Consider the following 26,578-nt stretch of genomic DNA (forward strand, 5'->3'; position numbering starts at 1 on the left):
GCTGACAAAGCAGTACGAGTGACATGCCTCAGTGTTGACGAACACCTTTATGAAGGGAGGGGTGTGTTAGAAAGCGTCGCCTTGTTCTCCAATTGTGCAGCATTAAAAAAACATTTAGACACAGTTCAACTGGTAGGTGGCCTCACCCTGCTCCCTTTATCTGTCGGGAATTAAAGTATTTACTTTATGTGGGAACGCCTCTACCTGAGGTGACGGTCCGAAAAACCACAACAATATTCTCTTAAGTGATGTAACAGTGTATTCAAAGGTCTGCAACTGTCATTTTCCCAGCCAGCATGAGAGATCTGTTATTGTTTTGGTCTGTGGAAAGTGACTGTTTGAGCGGCTGCACTGTAAAAACAAGTGAGTTGATTAATCTAAAAAAAATCTCCACCTTCTATATCTTTAAAGTCATAAAATTGTGTTTTCCAAATAACTGCAAAAGTAGAAGAAGAAAATGACTTGGATTTGAATAGTTTCTATATTCCAGTGTTATTTCCTGATTGTTGTCCTTTGTCTTTCTTCTTTCAAGATATGAAAATGTGTTTTTGGTAAATGCAAAATGCACTAGGAACAGAGTGAAACCTGTAATTACCTCCATCAAGGGGGTTGTGTTTTCATCTCTGACTGTTTGTTTGTGTCTTGGGTGGTTTGTTTGTTTTGTAACTAAAATTACACAAAGCTATTTGATGGATTACCATGAAACAACTCAGGGTCTGGATCCAGCATCTTTTTTTCTCCACTTTCTTTGACATTGTGAAGTGTTTCCTCATTTTCCTTGATTTCTCAGAGAATAATAGAAGAGAAGTAAAAATCCAAATGTAGTGAATTTAAACTTTGGGCCTTGGCGGAGTTATGTGCTCTTCTGAGTGATATTATAGTTTAAGTTCTTGTTTTGATTGAATTAAGTCTTGAAGGTAGAATCTAGTCTCAAAAAGTCGCAGTGACATCAGATGTTTTTGTTGTGAGTGGTGCTGCACGTGGTTGGGAGCCATGTGAACTCGGACCCTGCCCGACCACCATGCAAACATTAACCATACCCTCCCCTCTTGTGTATGCAGTTTGATTCCCAGTGGGACACACACCCAGACAATACGGATCAGTGCTGCTTCATTAAACCCAGTGTGAGGTGGGGGGGACGACCTGGGTATAAGGGGGGGGGGGGGGGGGGGCTGTTGCTCCTGCAGACAGCTCAGCCGCTCTTGGATGGGGGGGCGAGAGGGCGTGCATTTTTCCCGGGAAAAAACCCCAGAGTCTATTCTGGGGACTGGAGGGATACAATAGGAGCCTTTCTGAGCTGTTGATGGGGTGTGGGGGCACAATGGCGGAGGGGGGCCGGGAGACAGCCAGTCGCCTTTTGAGGAGTGAACACCATATTTGACAAAGAGAAACTATCTGCACCTTTCTGTGAAGATTTACTTTAGCAAATGGCATTTGTGGCTGCAAAAGGAAACAACCGATTGCAACGTTCATGCAAACATGGCTGGTAATCAATACTGCCTTCACAACACTAACACACACAGCCTCCTCCACTCTGGTCCTGTCTGGAGCTTGATTGGTCATGGTGGTCATGGTGGGATGGATATCATGCAGAGGGAACGGGGATAAAGAAGTAATAACAGAATGGAAGGAGCAGCGATGGTGAGAAAATATAAGGAACAACAGAAGAGCGGGATGATTGAGGGTGTGTGTGTTTGAGGAGAAAACGTGACCCGGGCTAATGGTTTGGCTGTTTATCAGTATCATGCAGGAGCTGGGAGCATGTAGAGGCATGTCTGAGGAATGTTAGAGGCAGGAGGAGGTTACTGTTAATATGACACCAGAGACTGCAGCTGGAGACACAGACACAGACACACACAGACACACACACACACACACACACACACACACACACACACACACACACACACACACACACACACACACACACACACACACACACACACACACACAGACTTGAAAAACATTCAGCCTGCTTCTCTCTCATGAAATCCTTGCAGAATGAAAAAGGACGTAGAAGATCTCAAGTAACTTTATTAATCTACACTCAGGCTGCAGCGTGAGATCCCACAAAGGACTCGCACAAAAACCTGCTCGTTCTTTCAATTGCACTCTTCCTCTTTGTCCGAGACCACACATTTGTATCCGAGTACTCTACGCTCTCACAAATCCACCTTCACAGACTTTGTCAGAAAGGTGATTATCATGAAAAAAGAACAAAAGAAGAGAAGTAAAATTAGGCTCCTGTAGTGGGCTTTAACTGAACGCCTGCCCCCTTCCTCTCTTTCTTTTCCAGACAGACCAGAGAACCGGTTGTTTGGATCTGAGGAATGGAAGGGGGATACAAAGAGGTGGGGGAGTGTGGGAAACCTCTCTAAGGCGAGTCCCCCCTGCCTCTCAAAGAGTTCCCTGACCCAACTCTGTGCCGTATTGGACAGAATTTACATACCAATGCGTGAATCCCCAGAAACAAACTTGTATGTAAATCACGCATTGGGCTGCAGGGCGGTGGTGCTGCAGCCTTGAGAACATCATCGTCAGGGGGAGGTGATTGATGCACGGGGACGAAAAACACACGTGATGACGCAGGCGCTGAAGAGCGAGCTCCAATGTGTTGTCAATATCTTAAGTCTCTCCAGCAAAAGAGGCTTAAGGACAGAGACCCTTCACTATGGATCTGCATCGTCCATATGATCTCACACTTTCACCACACTCATGTTACAATGATGGGTGAAAAAACATCATTGTTGCGAGCAGGATCTGGTTCCCTTTATAGTTTAGCGTTACATCTACAGCCTCTTACCATCTATTTTTGCAGCACACCAACCACATAGGCAACAGACAGAGGGGTTATCCTCCTAATTAGACACCGCAGGTATATGGAGTTACTCCAGCAAGCATACTTCACTTCAGAGATAGGTATCGAATTGCTGTATGGGTAAGATGAGGGGGTGCTGAGCCTCCCACGTATTCCCCGCAGCCTCAGTAACCTTCATTCTATAAAACCGTCCCCTCCTTCCTCCTCCTCCTCCTCCTCCTCCTCCTCCTCCTTCCCTCTGCACAGCTTGAGCTTTTCTGTGGATTGCAGAGAAGTCTTAAATGCAGAAGGAAAGACTGTCTCAGCATCTCAGCCATCTGGACCAGAGCCGATATTTACAGGACAAGTGAAAAAACACATCCACCAAGAGGAAAAGCCACTCAGAGAGTGTTCATCCACTGTGGAATCACTAAAAATCCAGTCTAAAATTATTATTTATTAAATTATACAGATAGATATTATCTTCTGTCGCTCGTTTCCTTATCTTTCTCAATATTCATTCACAAACAAACAAACAGGCTGTGTATGAGCACTTAGTCTACGATGTGTGTAGTACTGAATGTGTAATCCAGACCAAGCTGAGGTGGGATTATGCACAGAACCTTTGACCGGCTTCTTTTCAGAATCAGAAAAGATTAGCAAGTGTGTCAGCCCATCTGATACTACACACGCACACGCACACACACACACACACACACACACACACACACACACACACACACACATCAAAACACTTATAAGTGACATAAATGATACCCAGATTAAATACCTTCTGTCTGTATCAAAGCTACTAAAATCCCTTCCTGGCCGTGATTCTCAAAATCAAACAATATCCTCTTTAAGATGACATGTACATACAGTAACACAGACAGAGTCAACATATGGCGAACGTGGATTATATTATGATAATAATCTTTTTTTTCATTTTCTTTGTATGATGCATATACAGTAGTTTTAGGAAGAGCACAATCGATTGTAAAAACGCTGCCCTAATCTAAAGCATATAGGCACAGTTGGGATTTATGCCTGACCATGTGGGTGTATAAAAAAACAAACAAAGACTGCTTATCCAGCAATCTCTCCTGGAAATGTGAGGTGGGCAAACATTGTGTCAGGGTTTGAAAGAGATGTCAGGTAAATGTTTGTGCGACGTGAAAAGCAGGATCTTTTTGTCCACTAGGGCAGGAGGCGGTGTGTCCCTTACCGTGTGGCGAACATAGCTCGGAGAGAGGAGAAGGTGGCGGCGTCTTCCCTCAGCGCTTTGAGCTCGTTCCTCAGTTTCATCATGGTCTCGGTCACCATGGCCTTCTCGTTCTCGTACTTGCTCTTCAGATTGGTCAGGGCCACTTCTGCTGTCTGTGGGTGGACGAGAGGGATAGAAAAGGTCAGAGCAGCTGGAAGACGTCGGGGGTGTAGTTCCTGTTTTAAGATGACTACCTCTGTTAATAAGGAACATATGACCTATTTCTGTTGGTCACGTGCAAGTCATTAAAGTAGCCCTGTGCCCTTTATAGCTACTATTGTTAGCTGCTCTTGTGAAATTCAAAGGTGTGTGGTTTATGACGGGCTTTCATGTTTGTGCTCTAATGGTCAGTGAGTAACCACACACATACTTTACAGGGCTGCTGGAGCAACTGCATACACACTGTGCCTCTGGGTTATGGCTTGTTGTGCTTTGGAGGGCTGTTCTTCAAACCTAAACACAGACTCTCTGGGCAGCTGACACCGTGGAGGCTGCTCTCCCCACCAGTGCTCGTTACAGATCCTGTCTGCGGCGCATTTGCTGCAGCAGCTGAATCGACCTGAAATAGCTGACACTTTTGTCGTCTGTCTCTGTCTTTCAAGGGAATCGGACAAATGTTTGGTAGCGATACCCTGTTGGTTAAAAGATATGTTGAATGTGTAAAAGACACAAGACCAACTGACCTGCTTATTGGCCTTGAGGACAGTCCTCAGGGTGGCAATCTGCTCCCTCTTGGTGCTGAGCAGAGATTTTAATTTGAGGATCTCCTCCATGCAGGCCTCCTTGTCCTTGTCGGCCACAGTGCCGAGCTCCAGAGAGGCCACCTTCTGGCGCGACAGCTCAGTGGTTCGGTCCACGGCAAGCTGCAGGTGCTTGATCTGGTCCCTGATGATGGCCACCAGATTGTAGATGTTCATAGGCTCGCGGCGGTGGTCGGATACAGGAGAAGGCAGGGGGGAGAGTGATGAAGTGTCGCTGATGTCAGTCCTACCAGGCTCGGGGAAGAGGCCCTTGGTGAGCAGGATGGGGGAGCGGCGGCCGCGGCCCTCTGGGCTGCTCCGACCGCCCTTACCTTGCTTGTAGAAGTCGAGCATGACACGGTTGGGCGTCTCGTTGTTGCACATGCAGACGTGGTTGTAGAGGGTGGCCAGTTCTTCACTGAAGGTGACCAGCTCATCCTGTGCCACACTCAGGCTACCTTGGGACTCGCCCGCCACGTCGCTCAGCTGAAGATACAGATACAGAAATCAGTTAGCCGCGTTATTGTTTCACAGTGGTTATTAAAACACCACCATCCTCCATTTAGGATGACGTCAATATCAAGCACAACATCCCACCTTGCGAAGCTCCTTCTCTAGCTTGTTCTTGTCATCCTTCTCTGCCTGACTGGTCTTCTCCAAAGTCCCCAGCTTCGCTCCCAGTGTTGTGACGTCGTTCTCCAGACGGGTGCGCTCCTCATCGTATCGCGACTGACAGGCCTGGTATTCTGCCTTCAGAGTCTTCAGTTCCTCCTTCAGCTCTCCTGCCTCAGACACAGCAACCTGGCAAGGAAAGATCGATTGTGGCGTATAAATAAACCCAATCTGATTTGCTCTGAGTTAACTTGATTTTATGTGAATTATCTGTCAATTTAAAGCTTAATCTAACAGTCTGTGCTGTTCGTTCTCAACTACCAGGGGACAATTACCTTGTACTTGCACTCCAGGATCTCAGGTCCGTTGATGTCCACCTCGTAGTAATCTCCGTCTTCGTTGCTGTCGCGCTCTTTCTCGTTGTCTAAGGCGGACTGGCGCTCCTTGCTGGCCTGGAGCTTGCGGATGGCGCTGAGGTTCTCTGTGAGGCGGTTGACCTTCTCCTGATGCTCTGACAGAGCACCGTTAGCCTGCTCTAGCTGCTTTTGGGATTCCTGCAGGTTGGACAGCAGGTTGACCTTCTCACGCTCCATCTAAGACAAGGAACCACACACAAAGAGCACAGACATATGAGGCCTTTCTCAGGTTATTGCAAAAATCTAATTCCATGTTTTATTTCTTGGTAACTACATATCGGGAGGGATTCTTGCTTTGAACTTCACAGATCAAACTGATTCAGTGGATTATCTGTCATGTGGTAACTCTGCCCACCATCAGGCTTGTGCTGCCAAGGTATGTGATGCTCGTTGCTTAGTGGCCCGGCATCACAGTCAGGTTGACCTTGACTATTTGCTGGCTTAGACACGAGGAGGCTCATCTTTCACACAAACACATAGTTGTGCTGATTTAAGCACTGAGCTATTTCAGAGGCGGATCTGTAAATAATATTACAGTGTCACGGTCACTCTCATCTTCATTACTGCAGAATATAAAATGATGAGTAAGTTTGAGATCGCAAACTTCATTACACTTCATGTTGACGACCAGGCTGTATCACATAATATTGTCTTAAAAATATGATAAATCAGCGACTGATCCTTTCACATATTTAAAAGTTTAACACCCTAACAACCATTAAATTCCTGTAGAATCCATTATGGATGTAGTTATAGATTTCCAGGGATTGCTCAGGTGATAACAGAGAAATCCAGGTCTGGGATGGATCATTGAGAACCAAATCAATAGAATGTGATAAGGTAGAGGAGCAGCAGAGTAAGGCTGAATGAGTAAAGGAAGCTTTTTGTTTCCTGTGCTCTTGATCTTGTCAGGAATCTGTGGAATGACTTGGCAGAAGGCTCCAGCAGGCAGTGTGACACGCTGCTGGCTCATATCAAACATGGGGCTTTGTCACAGTCCGCCTGCTTCACCAGAACAATGGTCAGGTCGAGAACCAAAACAGTGATCATAGCAAGGCAGCACCAAGGTAACCTCAAGTTCACACATTACACCAGCAACCGTGTTTATGTTTGATGAAGGGTGATGGAGGAAAAAAATCCATAATCCCCTAGTCCTCTAAACAATCATTATCCACAGGTTCCCATTACTTTTTTGGTAACCATGGTGCCCAGTCAGGCGTAACCGTGGGGTGATGAGCAAGCAGATGGCAGGTCCTCCGGTGCCACCACGCTGTCTGGCGGCCCAGTCGTGCCTGCAGGGTGTGTGTGTCTCCCTGGATTAACTTTGCCATAAGGGGATTTAGATCCCTGCAACAGCCTGAGTCGGGATGGAGCCCAAACACTCCACTGACTCACTCCCTCCTTCAGACACTCCTTCAACTTACTCAAATGAGTAAGTTGGAGTTATTCTCTGTTAACTACTGACAACCTGGTGCGTTTTAAGAACAACAAAGTAGTTAAGGTATGATCAAATAATCTAAGGCATCTCACCCATCTATTACAACATGAAAATAAAATGTAGTTAAGGTGATATATTTGACTGATTATTTACTGGGAGCTACTCTGGAGCGCACTGTGAACACACAAACAATGGTGATGAGACAAACCTGTATCAGCTGCTGTTTGAGCTTCTGGATCTCCGAGATGTTAAGTTCGCTCAGCAGGTCGTCCACGAGGCTGGGAATAGGACAGAACAACTCGTCCATCCTGGGCGTGGAGCCGCGGTTGTTTTCAGCGATAGAGTTGGCCAGTTTGATGAAGCCGTTCTCGTACCCTTGCAGAGCCTCGTCGTTGTTGGGCTCGGTGCCGGCATCGTCACTGAACTTGAGGCCATCCAGAGAGATGCTCAGTGGGCTGAGGGAAAATGAGTGAACAATGTGTTATTAAGTGTTAAATAGACAGGATGCTGCAGCTGAGGGAACACCATGTTTGTGCTCTGTTCACCTGTGATACAGACTGTCTCCGATGTTCATGTAGTGGGAAAGCTCTTTCCTCAGGGACGCTTTTAGCTCACGCTCAGTCTTGATGGTCTCCAGGGCCTCCCCTAGCTGACGCTCAGCGATCTCTTTCAGGCGGATGGCATCCTCCAGTTGGCTGTTCAGGAACTGAGTGTCCTCCTCCAGACGACGGATCTCGTGCTTCAAACCCTCAAACTCCACCTGGACAGAGGAGGAGGAGAAGGAGCCACTTTAATGTGTTCTGTATCAAATACAACTAGGTGCAGCACTGATGACAATGAGCTGTCAGGCTGGTTCATGTATGTCAAACCGTGAATGACATTCAAGACAATGTTAATTAAGAAAATATCCAATTAATTTGCTTCCTAATTAGTTTTAAGTTGATTGGATTTGGGAATCTTTAATATATTGTTCAACTAAGGAGCCGCTTTTGTTTCAAAAAATAAAACTTAATCCAGCACGACGGGGGCATACCGAGAGAATTAACAGCTCAAGCATAAAAGCCCCCATCAAATGGAAATGTCCTACTTGGAAATTCATCTGCTTCGTTTTTTTGCAGATCTGCAAAGTGTGTTTTTCCCCTTTCAGCTCATTTGAATAAACTGTGTGTTTTGTACCATGAAGTGTTAGAATCTGTTGCTTGAACAGTGATAGCTGTTAAAGAGTCTGGGAAAAAACACACAAATAAGCTAATTATCTCTTTACTGTACCAGAGGATGTTTTATTATCGTAATTGAATCTGAACATTAAGGGGCTTGTGTTACTAGCAGTCTAATCAGTAGAATAGAGACTGAGAGCTGGTGTGAGGGAGGTGGAGGCCCTGTGGGGCTACTAAGATTCTGTAAGATAGTATACGTGTTTATGAAAAACAATAGGCTGTGATGCCTGAAGCAACCGGTTTATGAATAGCCTGATGATGATGACAACCAGCCGAGGAAAATATATTAAGAAAGGGGATGTTCTGCTTTTCTTCTTCTCCCCAACCGCTTCTCCTTTTTCTCCCTGTTTGCAATGACTGAGACTTGCAGCACTGCTCTGTCCTCACCTGGCTCTGTTTGAGCACGGAGACCTGCTTCTGCAGCGAGATGTTCTCCTCCTCCAGCTCGGTGTAGTCTTGCAGCAGACGAGCCTCCCGGAACTTGTACTCCTTGATGTCATCCCGCAGCTGGTTCCTCTGCAGCTCCACCATCTGGCTGTTCTGTGGGGCCAAAGGAGGGAGAGCTGTGACCACTATTTCAATCTAGGTTGAGAGACGGCGATTGATTGGCTTTTCTTGTTTTACTGTGATGGTTGTGTCACGTCGACTCTTAAACACTCTAAATCTTGCAAGATAAGAAAGAGCTCCCATCTGGTGGAACCCGCCGTGTGTGTGTCCGGTGTGTGAGCCTGTCCGTGTCTGAGAGGGAGGTGCCAGGTGTCTCTCCGGGCAGTAGGCCACAAGTGCGCTTGCCTGCCAGCCATCATGACACCAATGACACAGAGGCCTAATTTTCTCTCCCATGATGCAAGCTATTCAATGGCGACAGAGCACTTCCACAGTCTAATTTTCTAAAGAGGCGTAGATTAGGGTTGATTCTCCGTACAAGAGGATACAAGGACTAATCAGCACAAATTACGGACTTGTAGAAATTTGGAATTCAAATCAATTTTGAAAGTTCTGACCACACATTCATCGTTCGAAAGTTTGAAACTGAAGCAACATGTGAAACATTGACATCATGTTTGCAGTTATTACAAACCAGCTCTAGTACTGAGAGTGCACTTGGCCCTCTCCTGCTGCTCAGGCATCATTAATTATATAAAAGGTGAGAGAGGTAAGAGACAAGCCCTTCCCCCACTCGCAGACACTGTCACGAACCGAAAGCCAGAAGGATCCGATCAGCCCCACTGAGCCACCTGTGTCCTCACTCCCCGATCTATTGCCCTGTTTAACCCTCTGTCCTCTTCTTTTGAGGTTTGACGCCATCCTCCCATCCCTGCATGCTGGCTCATACACCACCCCCCCCCCCATCCAAAAAAACAGGAGAGTCCCGCAGGACATTCGGGTAGGAGACATTTTAGAGAAAGGATAAAAGCTCTGAAGTAAAGGGATACTCGCTGAAGGAGGGTGGGCCTTACTCTTATTGAACTGATTGAACGAACATACGTGTGTGTCTGTGTGTGTGTGTAATATGAGAAAGAGATGGGTAGGCATGTGAAATAGATCTCTGTGTTCAGCAGTGTCTGAACTGACCTTGAATGTTAATATGTGCAAACAAGTGTGAAACTTTTAGAGTGTGTGCACCGCACAGTCTGTCCGCATGACTCCGATGCTCCTATCACACTCTTTGTGTAATTATGTGTAGATTTACATGTGTGAGACAATAAGAGTGTCTGTATCGTGGTTAGGATTTGCATGTGTGTGTTTGTCACTATGTGTGTGTGTGATGCTCTGAGAGGAGCTGGCAGAGATAACCTAATACCATAGGGACAATTAGCCTCCCAATCCCCTGCCAGGTGGCCCCTTCCTCTCATGCTGTCGCCACGTGGCCGCATCACAATCCCTGCTCCCGCTCTGCGATCATTTCAACCAGCGCAGGAATCAAATCGGCGCTGCCTCCAGACTGAATACACATCAGTGATATTACTCATTGAAATACAGTGGGTATAAGCTGGTGGAGAGAGGTGTCCTGATGGTTACAAACACCTTACGATAACTGGGTCAGCGGTTTGATCCCTTTACCTGTGATGTGCTCAGACATTGAACTTAAACAGCTAGATTTGTTTGACACCCACTATTCATAAGTGAGCTTTAACAGTAAACAGCAATAATTCAGATTCTGTGAGATCTAACAAATGTGACTCAGGAGATTTGCGCAACAAGAATGCAATCTGTTTTTGTTACTTTCTCTGTAATTGGAATTTACTCGCTAATTTTACAAAGAGCAGAATGCTCTAACAAATACTATGTTGCTGAACCCCCGCTGATGAAGGGTACACAGTCCTCATTTGCTCTGGGTAATAATTCATCGCGATGAGCGGTGCTGTGTCGATGCTGACGTTTGAAGGTGCATTAATATTCATCAGGGTTGTGCGCATGTCTAATGAGCGTGGGCGTCTCTGCTGAGCGAAAGCCCTGATGTTGGTGCATTACTGAATAATGCATGAGCTAACAATACAGATCAGTCCTGCCGCTAAGCCTCTATACAGTGGTCCTGACTTCTGGGAATTAAAGCAAAAATTAAAAGAAGAGCTGGAATCAGTAACAGAGTAATTGAACTACATGTATACAATTATATGGAAGACATGTTTAACATAATCTCATCAGTGGAGTCATCTGTTGTTTTTAACTCTGTGCCAGCTGCTTGGTGAGGTCTCTTCCAGGTCTGGGTTATGATGATGTGCCTCAGCTGGAGGGTCAGTGCCATTTGGTCCCGATGAATACAGGTCAGCACTGAGACTGATTAAGATCTGCCTCCAATCTGATTACAATGCATAGGCAGGGTTTTGACCCTTCACCTTGTTTCCACATCCTCCGCCACACTGCACCCCTCCCAGACTGGGGGAGGTTACACTGTCCTGCTGCCTCACAGATTTGACTTAATTCACCAGAGGTTGTGGCGGCCATGTGTGCTCCTGTGTGTGTAATAACATTTAATCAGGCATGGGATAGACACTCCTGGGAAAAGAAATCATGGCGACGATGATGATGCGTGTGTGTGGCTGGTTAGAGACCGGGGTGGGGTGTGATATTCTGAAGGCCGTCTTAGGTCCCACTTGCCAGTGTCAGCCTGTCAGTGTGAGCCCTTTAATGGATATACGCCTGTGTGTGGTTTGTGATTACCCCCTGCCTGCTGTCACTGCAGGTGACGTCTGGACAGCTGCTTGAAAAACACACACACACACACACACACACACACACACACACACACACACACACACCCACACACACACACACACACACACACACACACACACACACACACACACACACACACACACACACACACACACACACACACACACACACACACACACACGATAGGGTGGCAGTGAATACACCAGGCTGTTCTCCCTCACTATAAACTTACAGGATAGGCAATTGTAGGCATGATATATTAGATGTTTGAAAGCAAAGTGAAGCATGTAAGACAAGGCAATTTACGTGAATATAGTATATGAGTAGTTTTCTGCTCTAATGAAGTCTCTCTTGATGATGCACTGCTGCAAAACTGCGACCATTGCACATTTCTGTGGGTCAGAGCTTCTTCTAACTGTAGGAACTCTTACTTTCATCTCTTAAGCTTTCTTCTCACCAGTAAACCACTTCTGACAGCACAGTGCGGCTGAGCCTGCTTAAATCTCACCAAGGCTTGGAGTAATTTCTCAATGTGTTTGAGCGGCTATAACCTCCGACTTCTACGGCAAACGGCTCAATTACTCACTGAGCCACGGTGGCAAAGTTTCAGGCTTAGCACAAATATAGATTAGGAATGTTTTAATGCTTTGTTCAAGGCTCTGCAGCTTCAAAAATCCAGATGAATCCAGCTTGCATTTCTGCCAAATCCATATTTACTGGCTTCTTACTTCTTGGATTGCTTCCCTTGAAAGTGTCTTCCAGACTCCCAGATGGCAAAATACTGAATATTTGTATCCTCTTTCCGTCCATCTTACTCCACTGACCTCCATTTCACTCTCCATCCTCCTCACTTCAGTAAAATGCACTTTTTTAAAAATTACAATTCCTGCAAAGTGCAGAGTGGCTCCCAGATGGCATGACACCAAGTGCACCCCAGCTCAATACTGTTTTTTAACCCCCTCTCAGCTTCTCTGTCTGACCTCCATTTTGCCATTTCTCCAAACACTATTACCGCTCTCGTTTTTTCCAACCCCACCTCCCTGCTCTCCCGTGTCAGTGTGTCACTGTGCTTTTAGAGGCTGTGCATCAGTCACAGTTGAATTCCTTCTTCATACTCAGCTTTGGTTCCATCATATCTACCCATCAGATGAAAAGAAGTGGAAAGGAACAGCCCCTGTTCACTTCTGCTTGGAGATCTCTCGTGATATTGTGCTGTGGAAAGCACTTTTGGACTAAAGAATTTTTAAAAAAGGAACTTTTAACTGTCCTGTAGGGCTCTGCAGCACATCAAGGTCACGTCAGCCCACGTTAAATCTAACTCCACAAAGCCAAACCATTCTCAGGATTACCTTCAGGAGAGACGAGAAATGAATCACAGATGCAGCCAAGCTCAACCCCCACAGTGTAGCTTTAGACAGAGCAAAGGAATAATGATGCTCAGGGGCCTATTGCTGCTGTCAGAGCCGAGAATGTGGGTGAAAGCAGATCTGCTTTTATCCTCCTCTCCTCTGCCAGTGATTGTCGCTCTATTCAGCTCACCCAGGGGGAGAAAACACCATCAAGGTCACACGTTTCAATGAGACAATTACAAAATAAAAAAGTGAAAGGAACAATGTGACTGTGCGGTGGATGGTGCGTTGCCCACAGTGTGTGATGGCTGAAAAGCCCAGAGTGAAAGTGTGCCCACATGCACTTAGCGGTGAATTAGTGATTTTGAGGTCACGTTGATGGAAGTGGAGAAATGTACACGTGATACATCAGTTGGCCGATAACGAGCCTTTCACAGACACATAGCTATTGGCGTTTATGCAGTGAAACAAAAACATTGTGTTTTACAGAATAAATAATGAAGAAAAGATTTGGGTTTATATTTTTCATAAAAATATGTTTCTTTTCTAAATTTAAGTTCTATATGTCTAAAGTTTATTGTTAAACTGTAAAATATCCAGCCTCAGTTAAATCTCTATGTCATAAGGTTTTGATAGACAACTTAGGAATTAGAGTTTATCTATTTTATTTACATATCGACTAATATATCGGTGTAGGAAATGTTTCATTCCCTTGGTATCGGCCGCCAGAAATCCACATCGGTCAGGCTCTAGTGTGCAGGCCTGTTTGCGTGTGTGTTCTTGATTTATTAGGATTTATTGATCGGGCATAGAAAACCTCTTTGGTGCTGTGACCGTCGAGCCAGGGGCTTAAATTAAGAACGGCACATTTTTTAGAGCTTTGTTTAAGCTGATACAAAAGAGATAAACATTATTAGGAATAAATGGAAAATCCCTTTATATGTATTTGAGCGACTCACACTCTTAAGGGCTAAAAATAGCCGAAGTGAGAGATCGGGTGATGCTGGGTGCAGATAAAGCAGATAACATCTGGACGGTTTAGAGAAGGTCACAGTGTAACATCTGTAACACCAGCAGTACCAATTTCTCCCGTAAAAATTTAAACCGACAGTGCATGTAGAATATTTTTTCACACCTCTTCTCTTCCTCTGCTCATTATATTCCTTGGTCATTTCAGTTAGTCCTCTTCCTTCGAGACTTTTCTCCACTTGTCTCTCCACACTGCTCCCTTCCCCCCTGACTCCCACAGGAGAGGAGGTGATCTGTCTCGGCATTAATGTCACAAGAAATAATAACGTCCTCGACACCAACACCCCAGAGCCCCGGAGGACTCCTGTTACATTACCCTCACATCATACGATAAGAGAGAAGAAGAAAGAGGTTGGATCTTCTTACCACTCAACTCTGACCTTTCAATGATCAAGGTGAAGCATCAGCGCTGCAGTGACAACTGAAATCCTGCCCTCACGTCCATCTGATCTACTGCTTCATCACTGAAAAACTGCAGCCGTGCACTCCAATTTATCCTGGATGCAATAACAACAATGGCCTTCCTCACAATGAGCTTAAACCCTCTGCCTCCCTTTTAACCTTTTAAACTCATCCCATCAATACAGACACCTTCCCTCTCCCTCTCCCCCATTTCTCTCTCAGGTGTTTTAATCCAACCAATCGAAGCAGCACTTCAATCAAACTGCAGCCACTTTGTCAATGAGGCGGAATAATGTTTAACATGTGAATGGCTACGACATCATGGTGATGGACAAAAACCCCAAGCTGATAATTAAAGTGCCTGTGAGCATGAAATGGTCTGAGCAAATGAAGGATGAGTCAGTTACTGTGTCAACACTGCATCCTGAATGTAGATCTAACAATTCCAGCTGTCTGCAAAACTGTTCGTCTTGTCAGCTTTACACTTGTGTATTGTTAGGGGTACAAGAAAGTGCAGTACACACGATACGTTCAATTTTGATAAACTTTGAATTAACAGGCGATCAACGTCTGACAACGGCAATGACAACTGATTCTCCAGTTCAGGGTTTTACATACTGACAGGTTTCACCGAACTTGTGCGGCAGCAGTGGTGCAGCTTCAGGGTCCCGCAGCCAGTCTTTACCTGGCGCAACTCAATTTCTGGAGGTCACTTTTACAGTTCCAGAAAGAAAGCCGCAACCAGCATCACCACAGGCAAACCAAACATCCCATTTCAAACAGGCAGGTTGAGAACGGGCACTGCACTGACGATTTAAATCTACAAAGGAAGTACAGCAATGAATCGTGTCCTGATGCGGAGTCGGAAACACATTCCTTTTTTTTATATTTGTGTAAATAGCCTGACTAAAGTACACAAATAACATTTCTCAGCATTTCTATCTTCGGCTTTGCTGGATAAACCAGCGATCAATGGGAATCCCCATTCTGTGAGGATAATGGCAGCCATCACTGTGGGCACATTCCTCTCCAGACAGGAGATTGAATTTAATGAAGTCACGCCTATTAGAGTGCGCCTCCTTACAATGTTACAGGCTCTTTGTGGAGGTTTAATCCTGTAGACTGCACCATAGCAGTGAAATATGTCTTATCAGTGCTCAGGGGCGAACATTCGAGTCTCTGGCACGAGAAACAGCCCGGCAGGGTTTAAACGTGACATATTTAACCAGCTGAAATGATGTAACTAAATGGTTGTGAATGAACTGATCTGTGTTCGGAGACAAAAGCCATTTCACACCAAGTGAAGCTTCCATATCTGCGGAATTACGCCACTTTCTTCTGATTGAGTTGCCAGCACTAACAGCTATAGTGCTGCTGTTAAAGCTCTCAAGCTAAACAAATCATTATTTTATGGAGGAACCTTGTAAATATGCAGGGCCGAGCACAAAAGGCAACAGTTACAGCCCAACTGTCAGTTGCATTCCGTGATGAAATTGAGTCATTCAATCTCCTGACTCAATATGTTTTACAATGCTGCCCCAGAAAAACAGCACAATCATCCACCGCGGGTGTTGAATTTACTCTCATTAAGCTTCTCTCCTTCTTTAACGGACTGTCAGCCTTCTTCTCTTTCTCTTCCACCGCTCTCGTCGTCTCCTAGTGCCTCATTCTCCTCCTCCCTCCTCTCCCAGCCTGAGCTTTTGGGCTAATTTGAATCCCTGGAGACAAAGACCTCTTTCAGGCCCGTCAGTCTGGTCACAATGCCAGCCTCAGTGCCCAGGCTCCCTCCGTTTGCCTGCCACACACGCTCCTCCTAGCACCCACAGAAGTACCATTAGAAGGGTGTCATTATCTCCCATACATGGGGTGATTTACACTCCGGCATCGTTTATTCAGCCAATTACAGCTGGCAACGACCATGCAGGGTATTTATGAGACTGGCACCTGCAGAAAGGCCATCATTCAGGCCACCAGTGAAATGCCCACTTACACCAGTAAAGCTGTAGATCATGGAAACACTGACACACACACACAAACATAAATATATAAGTATATATATATGTACATAACCGCAGGTGAGAGATTAAGGAAGCATCATGTCTTTTTAAAAGTAATCAACTTGTGTTCCATTTCCAAAACATGTCTGGTGATATTCGGCTTCCATAAAGCCAAACTAAAACCAACTTGGATTCAGGGCTGAGCAGCAGCTGACCTAATTATAGTGGAATTTGGAGCTTTCCGGAACTTAAGTTGTTGTGAGGGACATGTCTTCAAGCCTGTTTCACTAATCTCAGTAAGAAATGCCGCTGACATCTGTTTCAAGCAGTGACTCAGAACACAGCACTCACTCCTGCAGCTGTAAGCCCAAAGACTCACTCAGGAGGGGGAAGGACCTTTCATCCCCCTTTCCCCAATTACACTGGAATTACCAACTTGACCTGCAAAACAGAAGACTCAGCTAAATCTGCCGTGCACAAACACGGCAAGATTTGCAGTACTGATGGGTTTAAGTACTGCACAGCAGGAGCATTATACAGAGGGGAGGGAACAGGGGCCAAGAAAGAGGCAGAATCCAGAATAATATACGACTTTTCTTGATTAGTAAAAAGGTTTTTGAGTGGAGACGTGGGTATAGAATGAATATAGCAAAACTGATCTGACTGAACACCAAGATACAGTTACTAAAGTGTTGGCACCAAAGAATTCCTGCACAAAATACAGATGTGATGCAACAATCAAGATAGAGAGAAATTCTGATATGTGGTGTATCACGCAGCTACGTGGAGCTGAGAGTGTCAAATGAAGTTAAATCTAGCATTAGTCTGGTCTGCTCCTTCTCTCTTAATATAATCCTAACCTTCAAACAAGTTACTACTTCAATCGCTCCCCCTCTTTATTATTCCAGCCTTTACTCTGCTGTCAAGGGAGCATAGACCTGTGCATCAAAGGTGAGAGGCTCCCTCGTCAGACCGTGTTCATCTTTTCTTTCCCACCTCTTCATGTCTCTCAGTATTTGTGTCGAAGCCGGCGTCCTCAGAGCTCCGTACATCCCCCAGTCAGCGTGATTTCAACTTGTGCCACTGCTGCTGTTAATTCAATCTCCAAATCTCCTCATCACAAGTTCCCTCACGCAACCCGCTGCCTGCTTGGCCACTGGCAAAGACGCTCGACCCACACTCTGCACTTCACTCGTGTCTCTTCTAATGAGGTCAATTAGCTGTGAGTATATGTAAATGGCAGCAGCGAGCGAGGTCAGACATTGTCCAAAGTGGGGCGCAGACAACAGAGGTTTGCATTATGACAGTTGTCACCAAAATACTGACATATGTAAAGGGTGTGGGTTGGCGTGGATGAAGTTGTGCTTCAGTCAAACAGAACAGAACAGGGCTTGTCTGAGGTGGAGTGTTTTTGTCACTAATGTCACAACTTGAGGGACAGGTTCACCCGAACTTAAGATACTAATCCAGCCAATACGCATACGCACGATATTGTCTTTTGCTAAATGAAAACATTCCCATGGTCTTAGTGTTTTTCCTCTTTCCGTGTGATTATGACTCCACCCTCCATCACAATAAGCTGTGAGGAACATCACATTAGGCTTGAAGGCAAGGTGTTGCTTTAATCAGCCAGGTATCTGTCCTACAGTTATTAGTCTCGTCTTAACATGTCAACACAGCAGGTGCTGACTTTTCAATCACACCCTAGATAATAAAGGCTTGAACAGCAACACTGAACCTGTGGTGGATGAATGTATGTGCAGTTATTACTTTATTCAGGACTTTCGCACCACAGTCTGAGGACAAGGATGAGTCATTCCTCTTCATTTGAAGCATCTTTGCACCCAGCAAACAAATAAAAGTAAAGTATTGCTTGGTTTCCTTCTCGGCTCAACACAGTGCCTAAGTTAGATCCGTGAAGAATATCTTGAGATCCCACTATTTTACTTACATAATGCTGCTCCCGTGCCTGATGTTAGATAGCATGCCGGTGTTCCAGACTCAGATGTGAGCCCGCAATGCATCAGATAAGTTAATTTGGCTTTATAAATACCTCTGCTGCAGGCTAAAGGGCAGAACAACATCGCGCCCCCCCCCCCCATTCCATGTTTGTATTATTTAAACAAACCACGAGACAGAGTACAGTCCCAAAACTATTGCCTGGAACAGGTTGAGTAAAATGAGCTTTTGTCAGGTTTTCAGGAGCCTCAGACCTAAAAAAAACACACGATAGCATGAACAAACCTGTTGTTCTCAGAAGCTACAGGCAAACAAGAGCACAAGACACAGCACACCTCTTAAACTCTGAAGTGAGTTCATTTTCAAAGTACTGATGTCTTCTGATGAACAGGAATAATCTTTGAAGCGCATTTACCAGGCCCTTTCGTGTAGACGCTTCCAATATCCTACATGCAGTGTTGGCATCCTTTTTGAAATCTTACATTTTAAATCCTTTCACAACTTGGCGCAGAAAACAAATCTATGTGTTTCTGGTTCTGGGTCTCGTTCTCTTACCTCTCTCATCTCTTGGGAGATGGTGACCAGACGTTCGTTCTCAGACTGGGTGTTGGTGAGGATGTTGCGTGCCTGGCGGAGCTCGGTCTGCAGCTCCTGGACCCTCTGCTCGTAGTAGGCCTCCTTACACGCCGACTCCTGGATTAGAGACTCCTCGCGGCTCTCCCCGTCTGCTGCCACCTTCCTGTGGTTGGAGTATGCTTGTCCAAAGGCCTAAAGATACAATGAAGAACATAATGTGCATTGGTTAATAGCTTTCAATGGCCACACAAGCGATATAATGTAAATCAGATGATTCAAATGCTGAATATCAAGACTAAAGTGACAAAAACTCCTTTAAAGTGACACTGATCTCGTCTCCTGTGGTTAAGATGGGGGCTTGGGCTAAAAAAAAACCTTGTCTGCATAATCAGTAAGGCTCCATCTGGGTTGCAACATCCCGTCTTACCCCGTTCTAACCCCCACCATCTCTCCCTCCCTGACCCACAGGATGTTGGCGTCCCCTGCACGTGCTCTGCAGTGACTCCACAGATGGGAGAATGAAACAGGAAAAGTAGAGCAAATGGACGTGTCCGGGTGATCACGGGAAGCCCGTATTATAATGCTCTTAATACCTCAGGGATCACAGCAGAGCAAGGGAAGGGCACCAGACACTATTTGATTTTTACAGATTGCACGGCGGGGATGAAGTTCATGAAGATTAAATAGTCAGGGGTGCCATAGGCTGCAGCTTCTAACTTCTGTAAGGGAATATACGCTGTTGAAAGGCTGTGAAAGGTGGAGTTTGAGTGTGGAATATGAAAGGATGTATCCCTATTATTAGTGCTGCTGTAATTTTTGACCTTAATTTGTCAATGGCCTGCAAGGCAGTGACAACAAATGTAGACAGACACACACAGAGGAAGGGAGAGAGAGACCTTCACTGCAGCAGAATATAGGTTAGGCCACTCTCTCCCATCTCAAAATAATCATGCCACTGATTACAGATTTTATTTCCAATCCTGTAACCACCAGTGATCCGATGCTCGCAGCTCGAGCGCAGCAAGTTATCTGAAATCACCTGAGGCGCTGGATTAAATCTGCGCTGCACTGTCTCTCCTCTCTGACCTGCTACCCTCTTACATCTGCACGTGACGCGGCTGCGGTAGGATTTACTGTTTGACTGGGTATCGTATTAATCCCAGTAATTCCTTTATAGAAAGGAAAATCTGGAAATTTGTATCACTCCAACTGACCTACTTGCGCGGCTTAAGACGAATATGCAAACGTGCAAAACTAGTTTACTGGGTTACAGGAGTGCCTGACATCATGTCTCGTGCATGGTAGTTAGGATACCTCTCATATTCGAGGAAAGATGACAGTCAGAAGAAAGATAACGACGGTGAACAGATTAACTCTCACTCAGAGGCTTCATTTAGACACAACGGCAGTTTGAAATGAGGTTGTAGCATAAGGAACCTCATCTTTCTAAGAGCAAACCTCTTTATAAACAGCCACATTACTGCCAATGTTAGATCAAATACCTATTGAGGCCCAACACTAAAGCTGAAATAATTGTTAAGTTGAATTAGAGATGATTATTCAGAAACAATTTTGATGAATGGTTAATAATGTAAGTAACTTTCTAGTCAAATGATGCCCATCTTTGAGTTTTGGAAGCAATATGAAGATTTAACCTCAGGCTTGAATTTTGGGGACTTTTTCACAATAAATTAAGTAAAATAACAATTTGCTGATTCATTCATAATAAAAATATTATAAATATAAAACTTAGTTGCAGCTCGATGACACAGAGATGTAAACATACACCTCAATCATCCTCAAAATATAAAAACTTGTAATCCCAGTGCTCTAACCACTGGGAGGTGCTTAAGTAATCAGATCGGGTCTTTCCTGACACGTGTCTGTCAATAAACAACTAATGCCAGTAACCTCTGATAAGAGTGTTCCTCATACCTTGCCCTCTATTTCCTCTCGCTTTAAAAAATAAAAATTAATTTAAAAAAATTCACAGCATCAATCAGCAGCAGGCTAAATTTGATTAGAAAGTCAAGATGCAGGATTAACCCAATCAGAAATGAGGGGAATCCCATCATCATAATCTTGGTGCATGGTGGATATCGGAGGGACTCCAATCAATCCAATCAAAGAGGCCGGTCCTTCAAACAAAAAGTAGAAGCCCCTGCAGCCCAAACCCACTGACCCCAGGTCTTTAATCTCAGCTCCCCAAGCGTGGCTTTAGGCTACTTTTAGGGAAGAGTAAATTGGGGCCGCACGCGACCGCAGGCCTATAATCTCACAGTGAGCCGCCTACCCAATTTATAATTCATCTTTAGCTTGGCATATGTTGCTTTTTTTTTTACATTGGACATGTGAGCGTGGATTATTAATCCCTTGTAAAGCTAATCAAAGGTAGGTCTTTGGTCTTTAGCACGCTGTCTGGACTGCATTTCCTCATAGATTTTCCTCACAGACGATTACAGCAAAACATTATGATGCTACGTAAGGAGAAGTGGATCATTTCAGAGATTTATCCCTCTGCGGAAACCAGTTTCTGATTCCAGATGAGTGCATACATTATGGACTGAGGTTAGGCACCATGCTGGGCTGGACTTTGTACTCCAAGCCGCCATGTGGAGATCACAGCACATAATCACTGTGATCAAAGCATGATGTGACAGAGGAGTTGATACAATGAGATGAGCCCCCTCAGATCTTACTTCGCCTTTTTATCCTCAGCCTCCCCTACATTGCTGGAACCATAACAGAGGCTGTGAACGGCCTAATTGCCTGATTATTGCATGGAAACTTCACAAGTGTAAATAGAGACGCTGCGAGGGTGCACGAACGCAGGCTAACTTAAGGAAGGAGCCTGTTGCTATGAGATCTTAGGTAGAGTCGATATCAAAACACTGGTTCCTCTGGTAATGGGACTTATTTTACACTCAGGGTGTTCAATTTAATTACCTTTCTGTGGGGATTATCTTTCTGCAAAACAAATGTTGCCACAACAGTGCATTCTTTGACAGGAAAGGCTTTAACAAAGACTATATTTGTGTATGTGTTTCGAACGCAGTGTGGTGATATCACTGCATTGTCCTCTAATCTGACCACAGACTTCAAAGTGAGCTGAGGTGAGACAAATCAGGACTGAGGCCTCTGTGCGATGTGAATAACGGGGGAAATATAAACACTGGGTTTTGAAGGCTCATATAGTCAACACCTTACTTGTTATAGGAAATTAAAGCAGAGAGAATATATAGGTCACAGAGTTCCCACCGGTTTCCCCCGCTCAGAATTCTACTGTGCATGTTCCTTTAATCCGGTGAGTCAAGATCACAAGGGGGGGAAGAGCTTTAGGTCTCTGACAACCAACAAACAGATCAATAGTGCTGGTCTCAGAGGTGATGTGGAGCTGAAGTCGACCAAATCTAAAATTCTATTTTCAGTTTCTCTTCCGCTGGCAAAGAAAAGTGTTTGTTGTGGCAAGAAGAGAGGACAGCGAGCGGGGAGAGATGTCTCAAGAGATCCGATTATTGCAGACCCCCTGAATTGGAGAATAAATCCAATAGGTACATTCGAGTTAACTCACCCACACATGAACTGAACGCTGGGCTGGATTTAAGTAGGAGGCCAAGAGCATTTCAATCAATATGAGCGGGTTCTTTTGAAAAGTCCTGCATTCGGAGCAGAACCCATAACAGCATTCTGGATTTGGGTTTTATTCCTCAATCTCTGCTGTAGTTCTAATCATCTCATTGTTCAAGTTTCCATTTAGCCCCCTGTGGTTTCTTAGCATGACTCCAATAGAAAAGTAAAGCTTGCTGAAAAGAGACCAGTAGAAGAGGCAGCCAGAAAAAAAGAAAAGGAAACAGAGGAGTCAAAAAACGTCTTTGTTGCTGAGCCAGATTGAAAGACGCTGCTCTTTTCATTCATGCCTTATACTCATTTTACTGTAAAGCCGTTTCCAGACCAATATCATGACAAATTTATCAAAATGAAACTTGCAAAGATAAAAAACAAGCTGGAGATGACATCCAGGGAAGAGTAAATGCCATAATAAAGACAGTGAGTAATAAACAAGAGAAAATAATAAAAGTCTAATCCATTGAGAATGTTTTTTGTCATCTACATAGATAAAACACACTTTAAACTTTTACGAGACAGTATAATTATGAAAAAGCACAGTGAGCTGCCTTCCCTCATCTTCCCTCATCTCAACACTGACTTCAGGCCATAATGCTGTCAGGACATGCCCTGACATGCACAACAGAACATGCCTTTGGTGCAAAACCAGATAACATACCCTAAGAGATGCTGAATTGTGATACGAGACTGGTTCACAAGTCTTGCAGAATACAGAATGCTCTGATTTTAAGACAGTTAAGCAGTCTTCTTTTTATGACACAGACATCCTGTGATGACGCGTGTTGAACAATGCAACACTGAGTCATGTAGATTGATTTTGTGAGTAGTTGACCCTGGATTCCAAAGCAGTGTTGCAGCAAGTCCGAAGGTCAGTGTTGTCACTGTGGGCGACTTGCGAGGAAGAGGGGTGGAGCGGAAAGAAAAAGAAGACACGCTGAATGGCTTCTCTTGCCTCGTGAAGCGCAGCTCACGTGGACTCCCAGTTTGTGATGATAAGCAGATACATGCTGCGTTTCTCCCTCGTTTTGTCTCTGTCGCCATTCGCAGGCCACTGCACAGGCTGCGACACTAAAAGGGACAAATAGCTTTGGTTCTATATTTAGCTGTCCACGATCAACTCTTTATAATAACAGATCTCTTGGGGCATGTGGTGAATAGACATCTGGCGAACCAGCAGCACGTGTTTGACCTAGCACTAAAGGCTGGCCCAGTATTCTACACTGAACAGCCTCACTTCACCAAACACATACACCAACTGCTTGGTTCTGTGAGGAATGCTGCCCACCTCACGTGGCAGTGAATAGTTGTTTGAGTTAACATTTACACTCTGCTGCTGATTAGAGCAGGTCATGCCAAATCCGATACTACTCACCATGATGTGTAACAGGCAAGCTAATTATTTACTTCAGACTTTACTCTACAGTGGAAACTGGGATGGAAATGCTAAAGACAAATCCACTGGTATCGTGATTAACTCTCCACTGGTCTGAAATCTCCTCTCCTCTGACTATTTCTAATCACATCTGCAACTTTAAACTTTTCGAGCAGGGATTCTCTTCACTCAAACAGGGAAATGAAGTAATAGCAACTAACTATTCTAGTAGAGTAATTCTATTAAACGACGAAGAAGAAATTGCAACAAACAGTTGGATGCATGCAAGGTGTTATATCTGCCGAAGAGAAGGAGAAAAGGGAACAGAAGGCGAGTGAAATGCGAATGAGCGAAGCATAGATATGAGCTGCTGCCTGGCACATCGCCACATTGATTCACTTTGCATAGCATAGAGCCGTTGGGCAATTATACACACACAGGCCTGGACAATTTCACAGCCTCTCACACACAAATACACACACATCTCATTTTCAATTTTCCCCATTGTGCCCTGCAGTCATCCATACTGAAGCACCTGGCACGCCAGCACTGTCGAGACTTGCTCTCTCCTCTGAGATAAGGGAGCAAGAGGCGAGTGTTCAAAGCCTCAAAGGGGTTCCACCAACACTGCATACAACTATAATGTTTTCAACCATACAGGCCATGAGCTGCACACCGCAGGCAAGGAGGGCTTTACAGGGAATATAGGAAAACAAAAAGGTGAGAGAAACGCTCCCACATGTGAGTTTACAAGATGTGTTTACTTGAAAATAAACTTTATTGCCTCAAGTAGACTGGCTGAATACAAAACTGTCATCACGAGACCTGAAGGACATAAACCGTCTAAAAAAAAACACAACCACAAAGCAAATGCCAGAGGGGATGGAGCCACTGGGCGAAGGTAGACACATTAAAGTTTCTACACATGAGCAATGTACTAATCAGACTCGTGGGGCCCTTTACACGCCTCACTAAAGAAGTCAACTATTGAAAAAAAAGCTGAGGTGCCTAATTGGGCTGCAGCAGCTCAGTGATAAAAACTCTCGACATAAATTCTCCTTCCTTACATCAGGCTGTAGTTATTTAGCATTAGTTGGTACTTTCATCAGATCTGGCTAGGGAAAACTATATATATTTAATTCCAGCTTCACATAGGCCACTAATAAGAAGTCCAAATTAGAGATTCTGTATGAAGTTGGTCTCTGGTCAGATGAGACCTCATGTTCAAACACGCGCCTTATCTGTATTCATCACACGTTGACAAAGGCCGGAGCTCGGAGAAAACATATAAACTCTATAGAAAAGTGAAACACATGCAAGAGGTGGACGGCCTTCTGCTTTCATAAAAGTCTGTGTCAGCCTGAATGCTCTGTACTGTGGGTGTTAATGAACGGGCTCCTGTGTTATAACAGGGTAAAACAGTCATTGTGCCTCTGGCAGAGAGATAAAGAACTAGGATCTGAGCACAGTTTATTTAGCCTTCAGAGTATGTGATATATAATAGTCGAGACAGATTTACATGACGCAGAATCAGAAACGGTCATTTTCATTCCACTCAGGGGTGAAACACAAGGTAAGCCTGAAAACAAACCGTGGATCAACATTTACAGAAAAAGCTGATTTTGCTTAAGCGTTTCCTGAGAAGGTTTGTCCTGACTTGGGTTACTGTTTTTGTTTCTCACTTCCAAAGCACCTTTAATACAGAATATGTTATTGGTGTTAAGAAGACCCCTTCCCTTGTTTACACTGAACTGAAGAAGCAAGCATGCTACTGCCCCTGTGCATGATTTCACATGAGGGCGTTCCTGAATCAGAAGCAGGGTGTATAACAATAAAACAGAGATGGAGTCCTGTTCTGCCATTGCAGCTCTAACTTTTACACATACATCAATTTGAGTACCTCCTCTGCCAGCATGAAGGTGGGACAACAATACCCGCCCGTTTCTCATTTGTAACTTTTTCGAGAGAAATCTTGCAGGGTCAAGGAAGCTAAGATATTGGACAAATACATCTAAACCTTGGCTCATCTCGCCAAACCACTGTTGTGTCTTCTCTATCTGTCTCCATGAGAGTCACAGTGTCTGCTCACAGATATATTCTGTACCTTCTTCTATTTGTTATCTATTTAGCTTCCAAACTCAACTTTGGGTGCTCTGCATACTGCAATAGAGTTTCCCTCTGACTTTAATCTATGAACTGGCATCCTGGGTTAGAGACGATCACAAGATGGAATCTGTTTATCCCTGGGTGTTTATTGTCTCTACAGTTCAGCTGCTAAATCTGCTCCAGAATACAGGAAAAAAAACCTGTGTCTCAAGGGAAAGCAGAAACTCAATAGATTTGATATATGGCACCACCACATCTCCTCTGGGCCGGAGTCTGGGCTCTTTATCTTCGCTCATATCACATAACAGCTCCAGTTCTAGGCATTCACAACCTCGATCATTTGCAATGCAAAGTTAGCCTTATCTGTCCGTCCCCCTTTCTGCCTGACACTCTGTGTCTGGATGAGATCTCCCAGGTCCACGCGCCCGCACCCCAGGGGAACTGCCGTCGTTATGGTTACGATGCCAATTACAGTGACGAAGCGGGAGTCAGCCAGT

General features: G+C 44.7%; 1 protein-coding gene across 6 annotated transcripts in view; it reads right to left on the reverse strand.

Annotated features, from left to right (window-relative positions):
• The window catches only part of LOC117764318 (protein bicaudal D homolog 2-like), a 44,133-nt gene that overhangs the window by 7,011 nt on the left and 10,544 nt on the right, over positions 1-26,578 (reverse strand). For 5 of the 6 annotated variants that reach the window (XR_004614369.1, XM_034589984.1, XM_034589983.1 and 2 more), the window contains exons 2-9: positions 18,956-19,168; positions 8,872-9,024; positions 7,813-8,027; positions 7,476-7,722; positions 5,749-6,006; positions 5,399-5,602; positions 4,745-5,287; positions 4,023-4,174 (exon numbers count right to left, since the gene is read on the reverse strand). Coding sequence is in view for 5 of the 6 variants with exons in the window: in XM_034589984.1 (XP_034445875.1) it covers positions 4,023-4,174; positions 4,745-5,287; positions 5,399-5,602; positions 5,749-6,006; positions 7,476-7,722; positions 7,813-8,027; positions 8,872-9,024; positions 18,956-19,168 (1,985 nt within the window). In the remaining variant the exon portion in view is untranslated. The remainder of the gene's footprint in view (positions 1-4,022; positions 4,175-4,744; positions 5,288-5,398; positions 5,603-5,748; positions 6,007-7,475; positions 7,723-7,812; positions 8,028-8,871; positions 9,025-18,955; positions 19,169-26,578) is intronic. The other variant, XM_034589985.1, reaches the window with a different exon arrangement.

The sequence above is a fragment of the Hippoglossus hippoglossus genome, chromosome 7 (genome assembly GCF_009819705.1).
Source record: "Hippoglossus hippoglossus isolate fHipHip1 chromosome 7, fHipHip1.pri, whole genome shotgun sequence".
Lineage (NCBI taxonomy): Eukaryota > Metazoa > Chordata > Actinopteri > Pleuronectiformes > Pleuronectidae > Hippoglossus > Hippoglossus hippoglossus.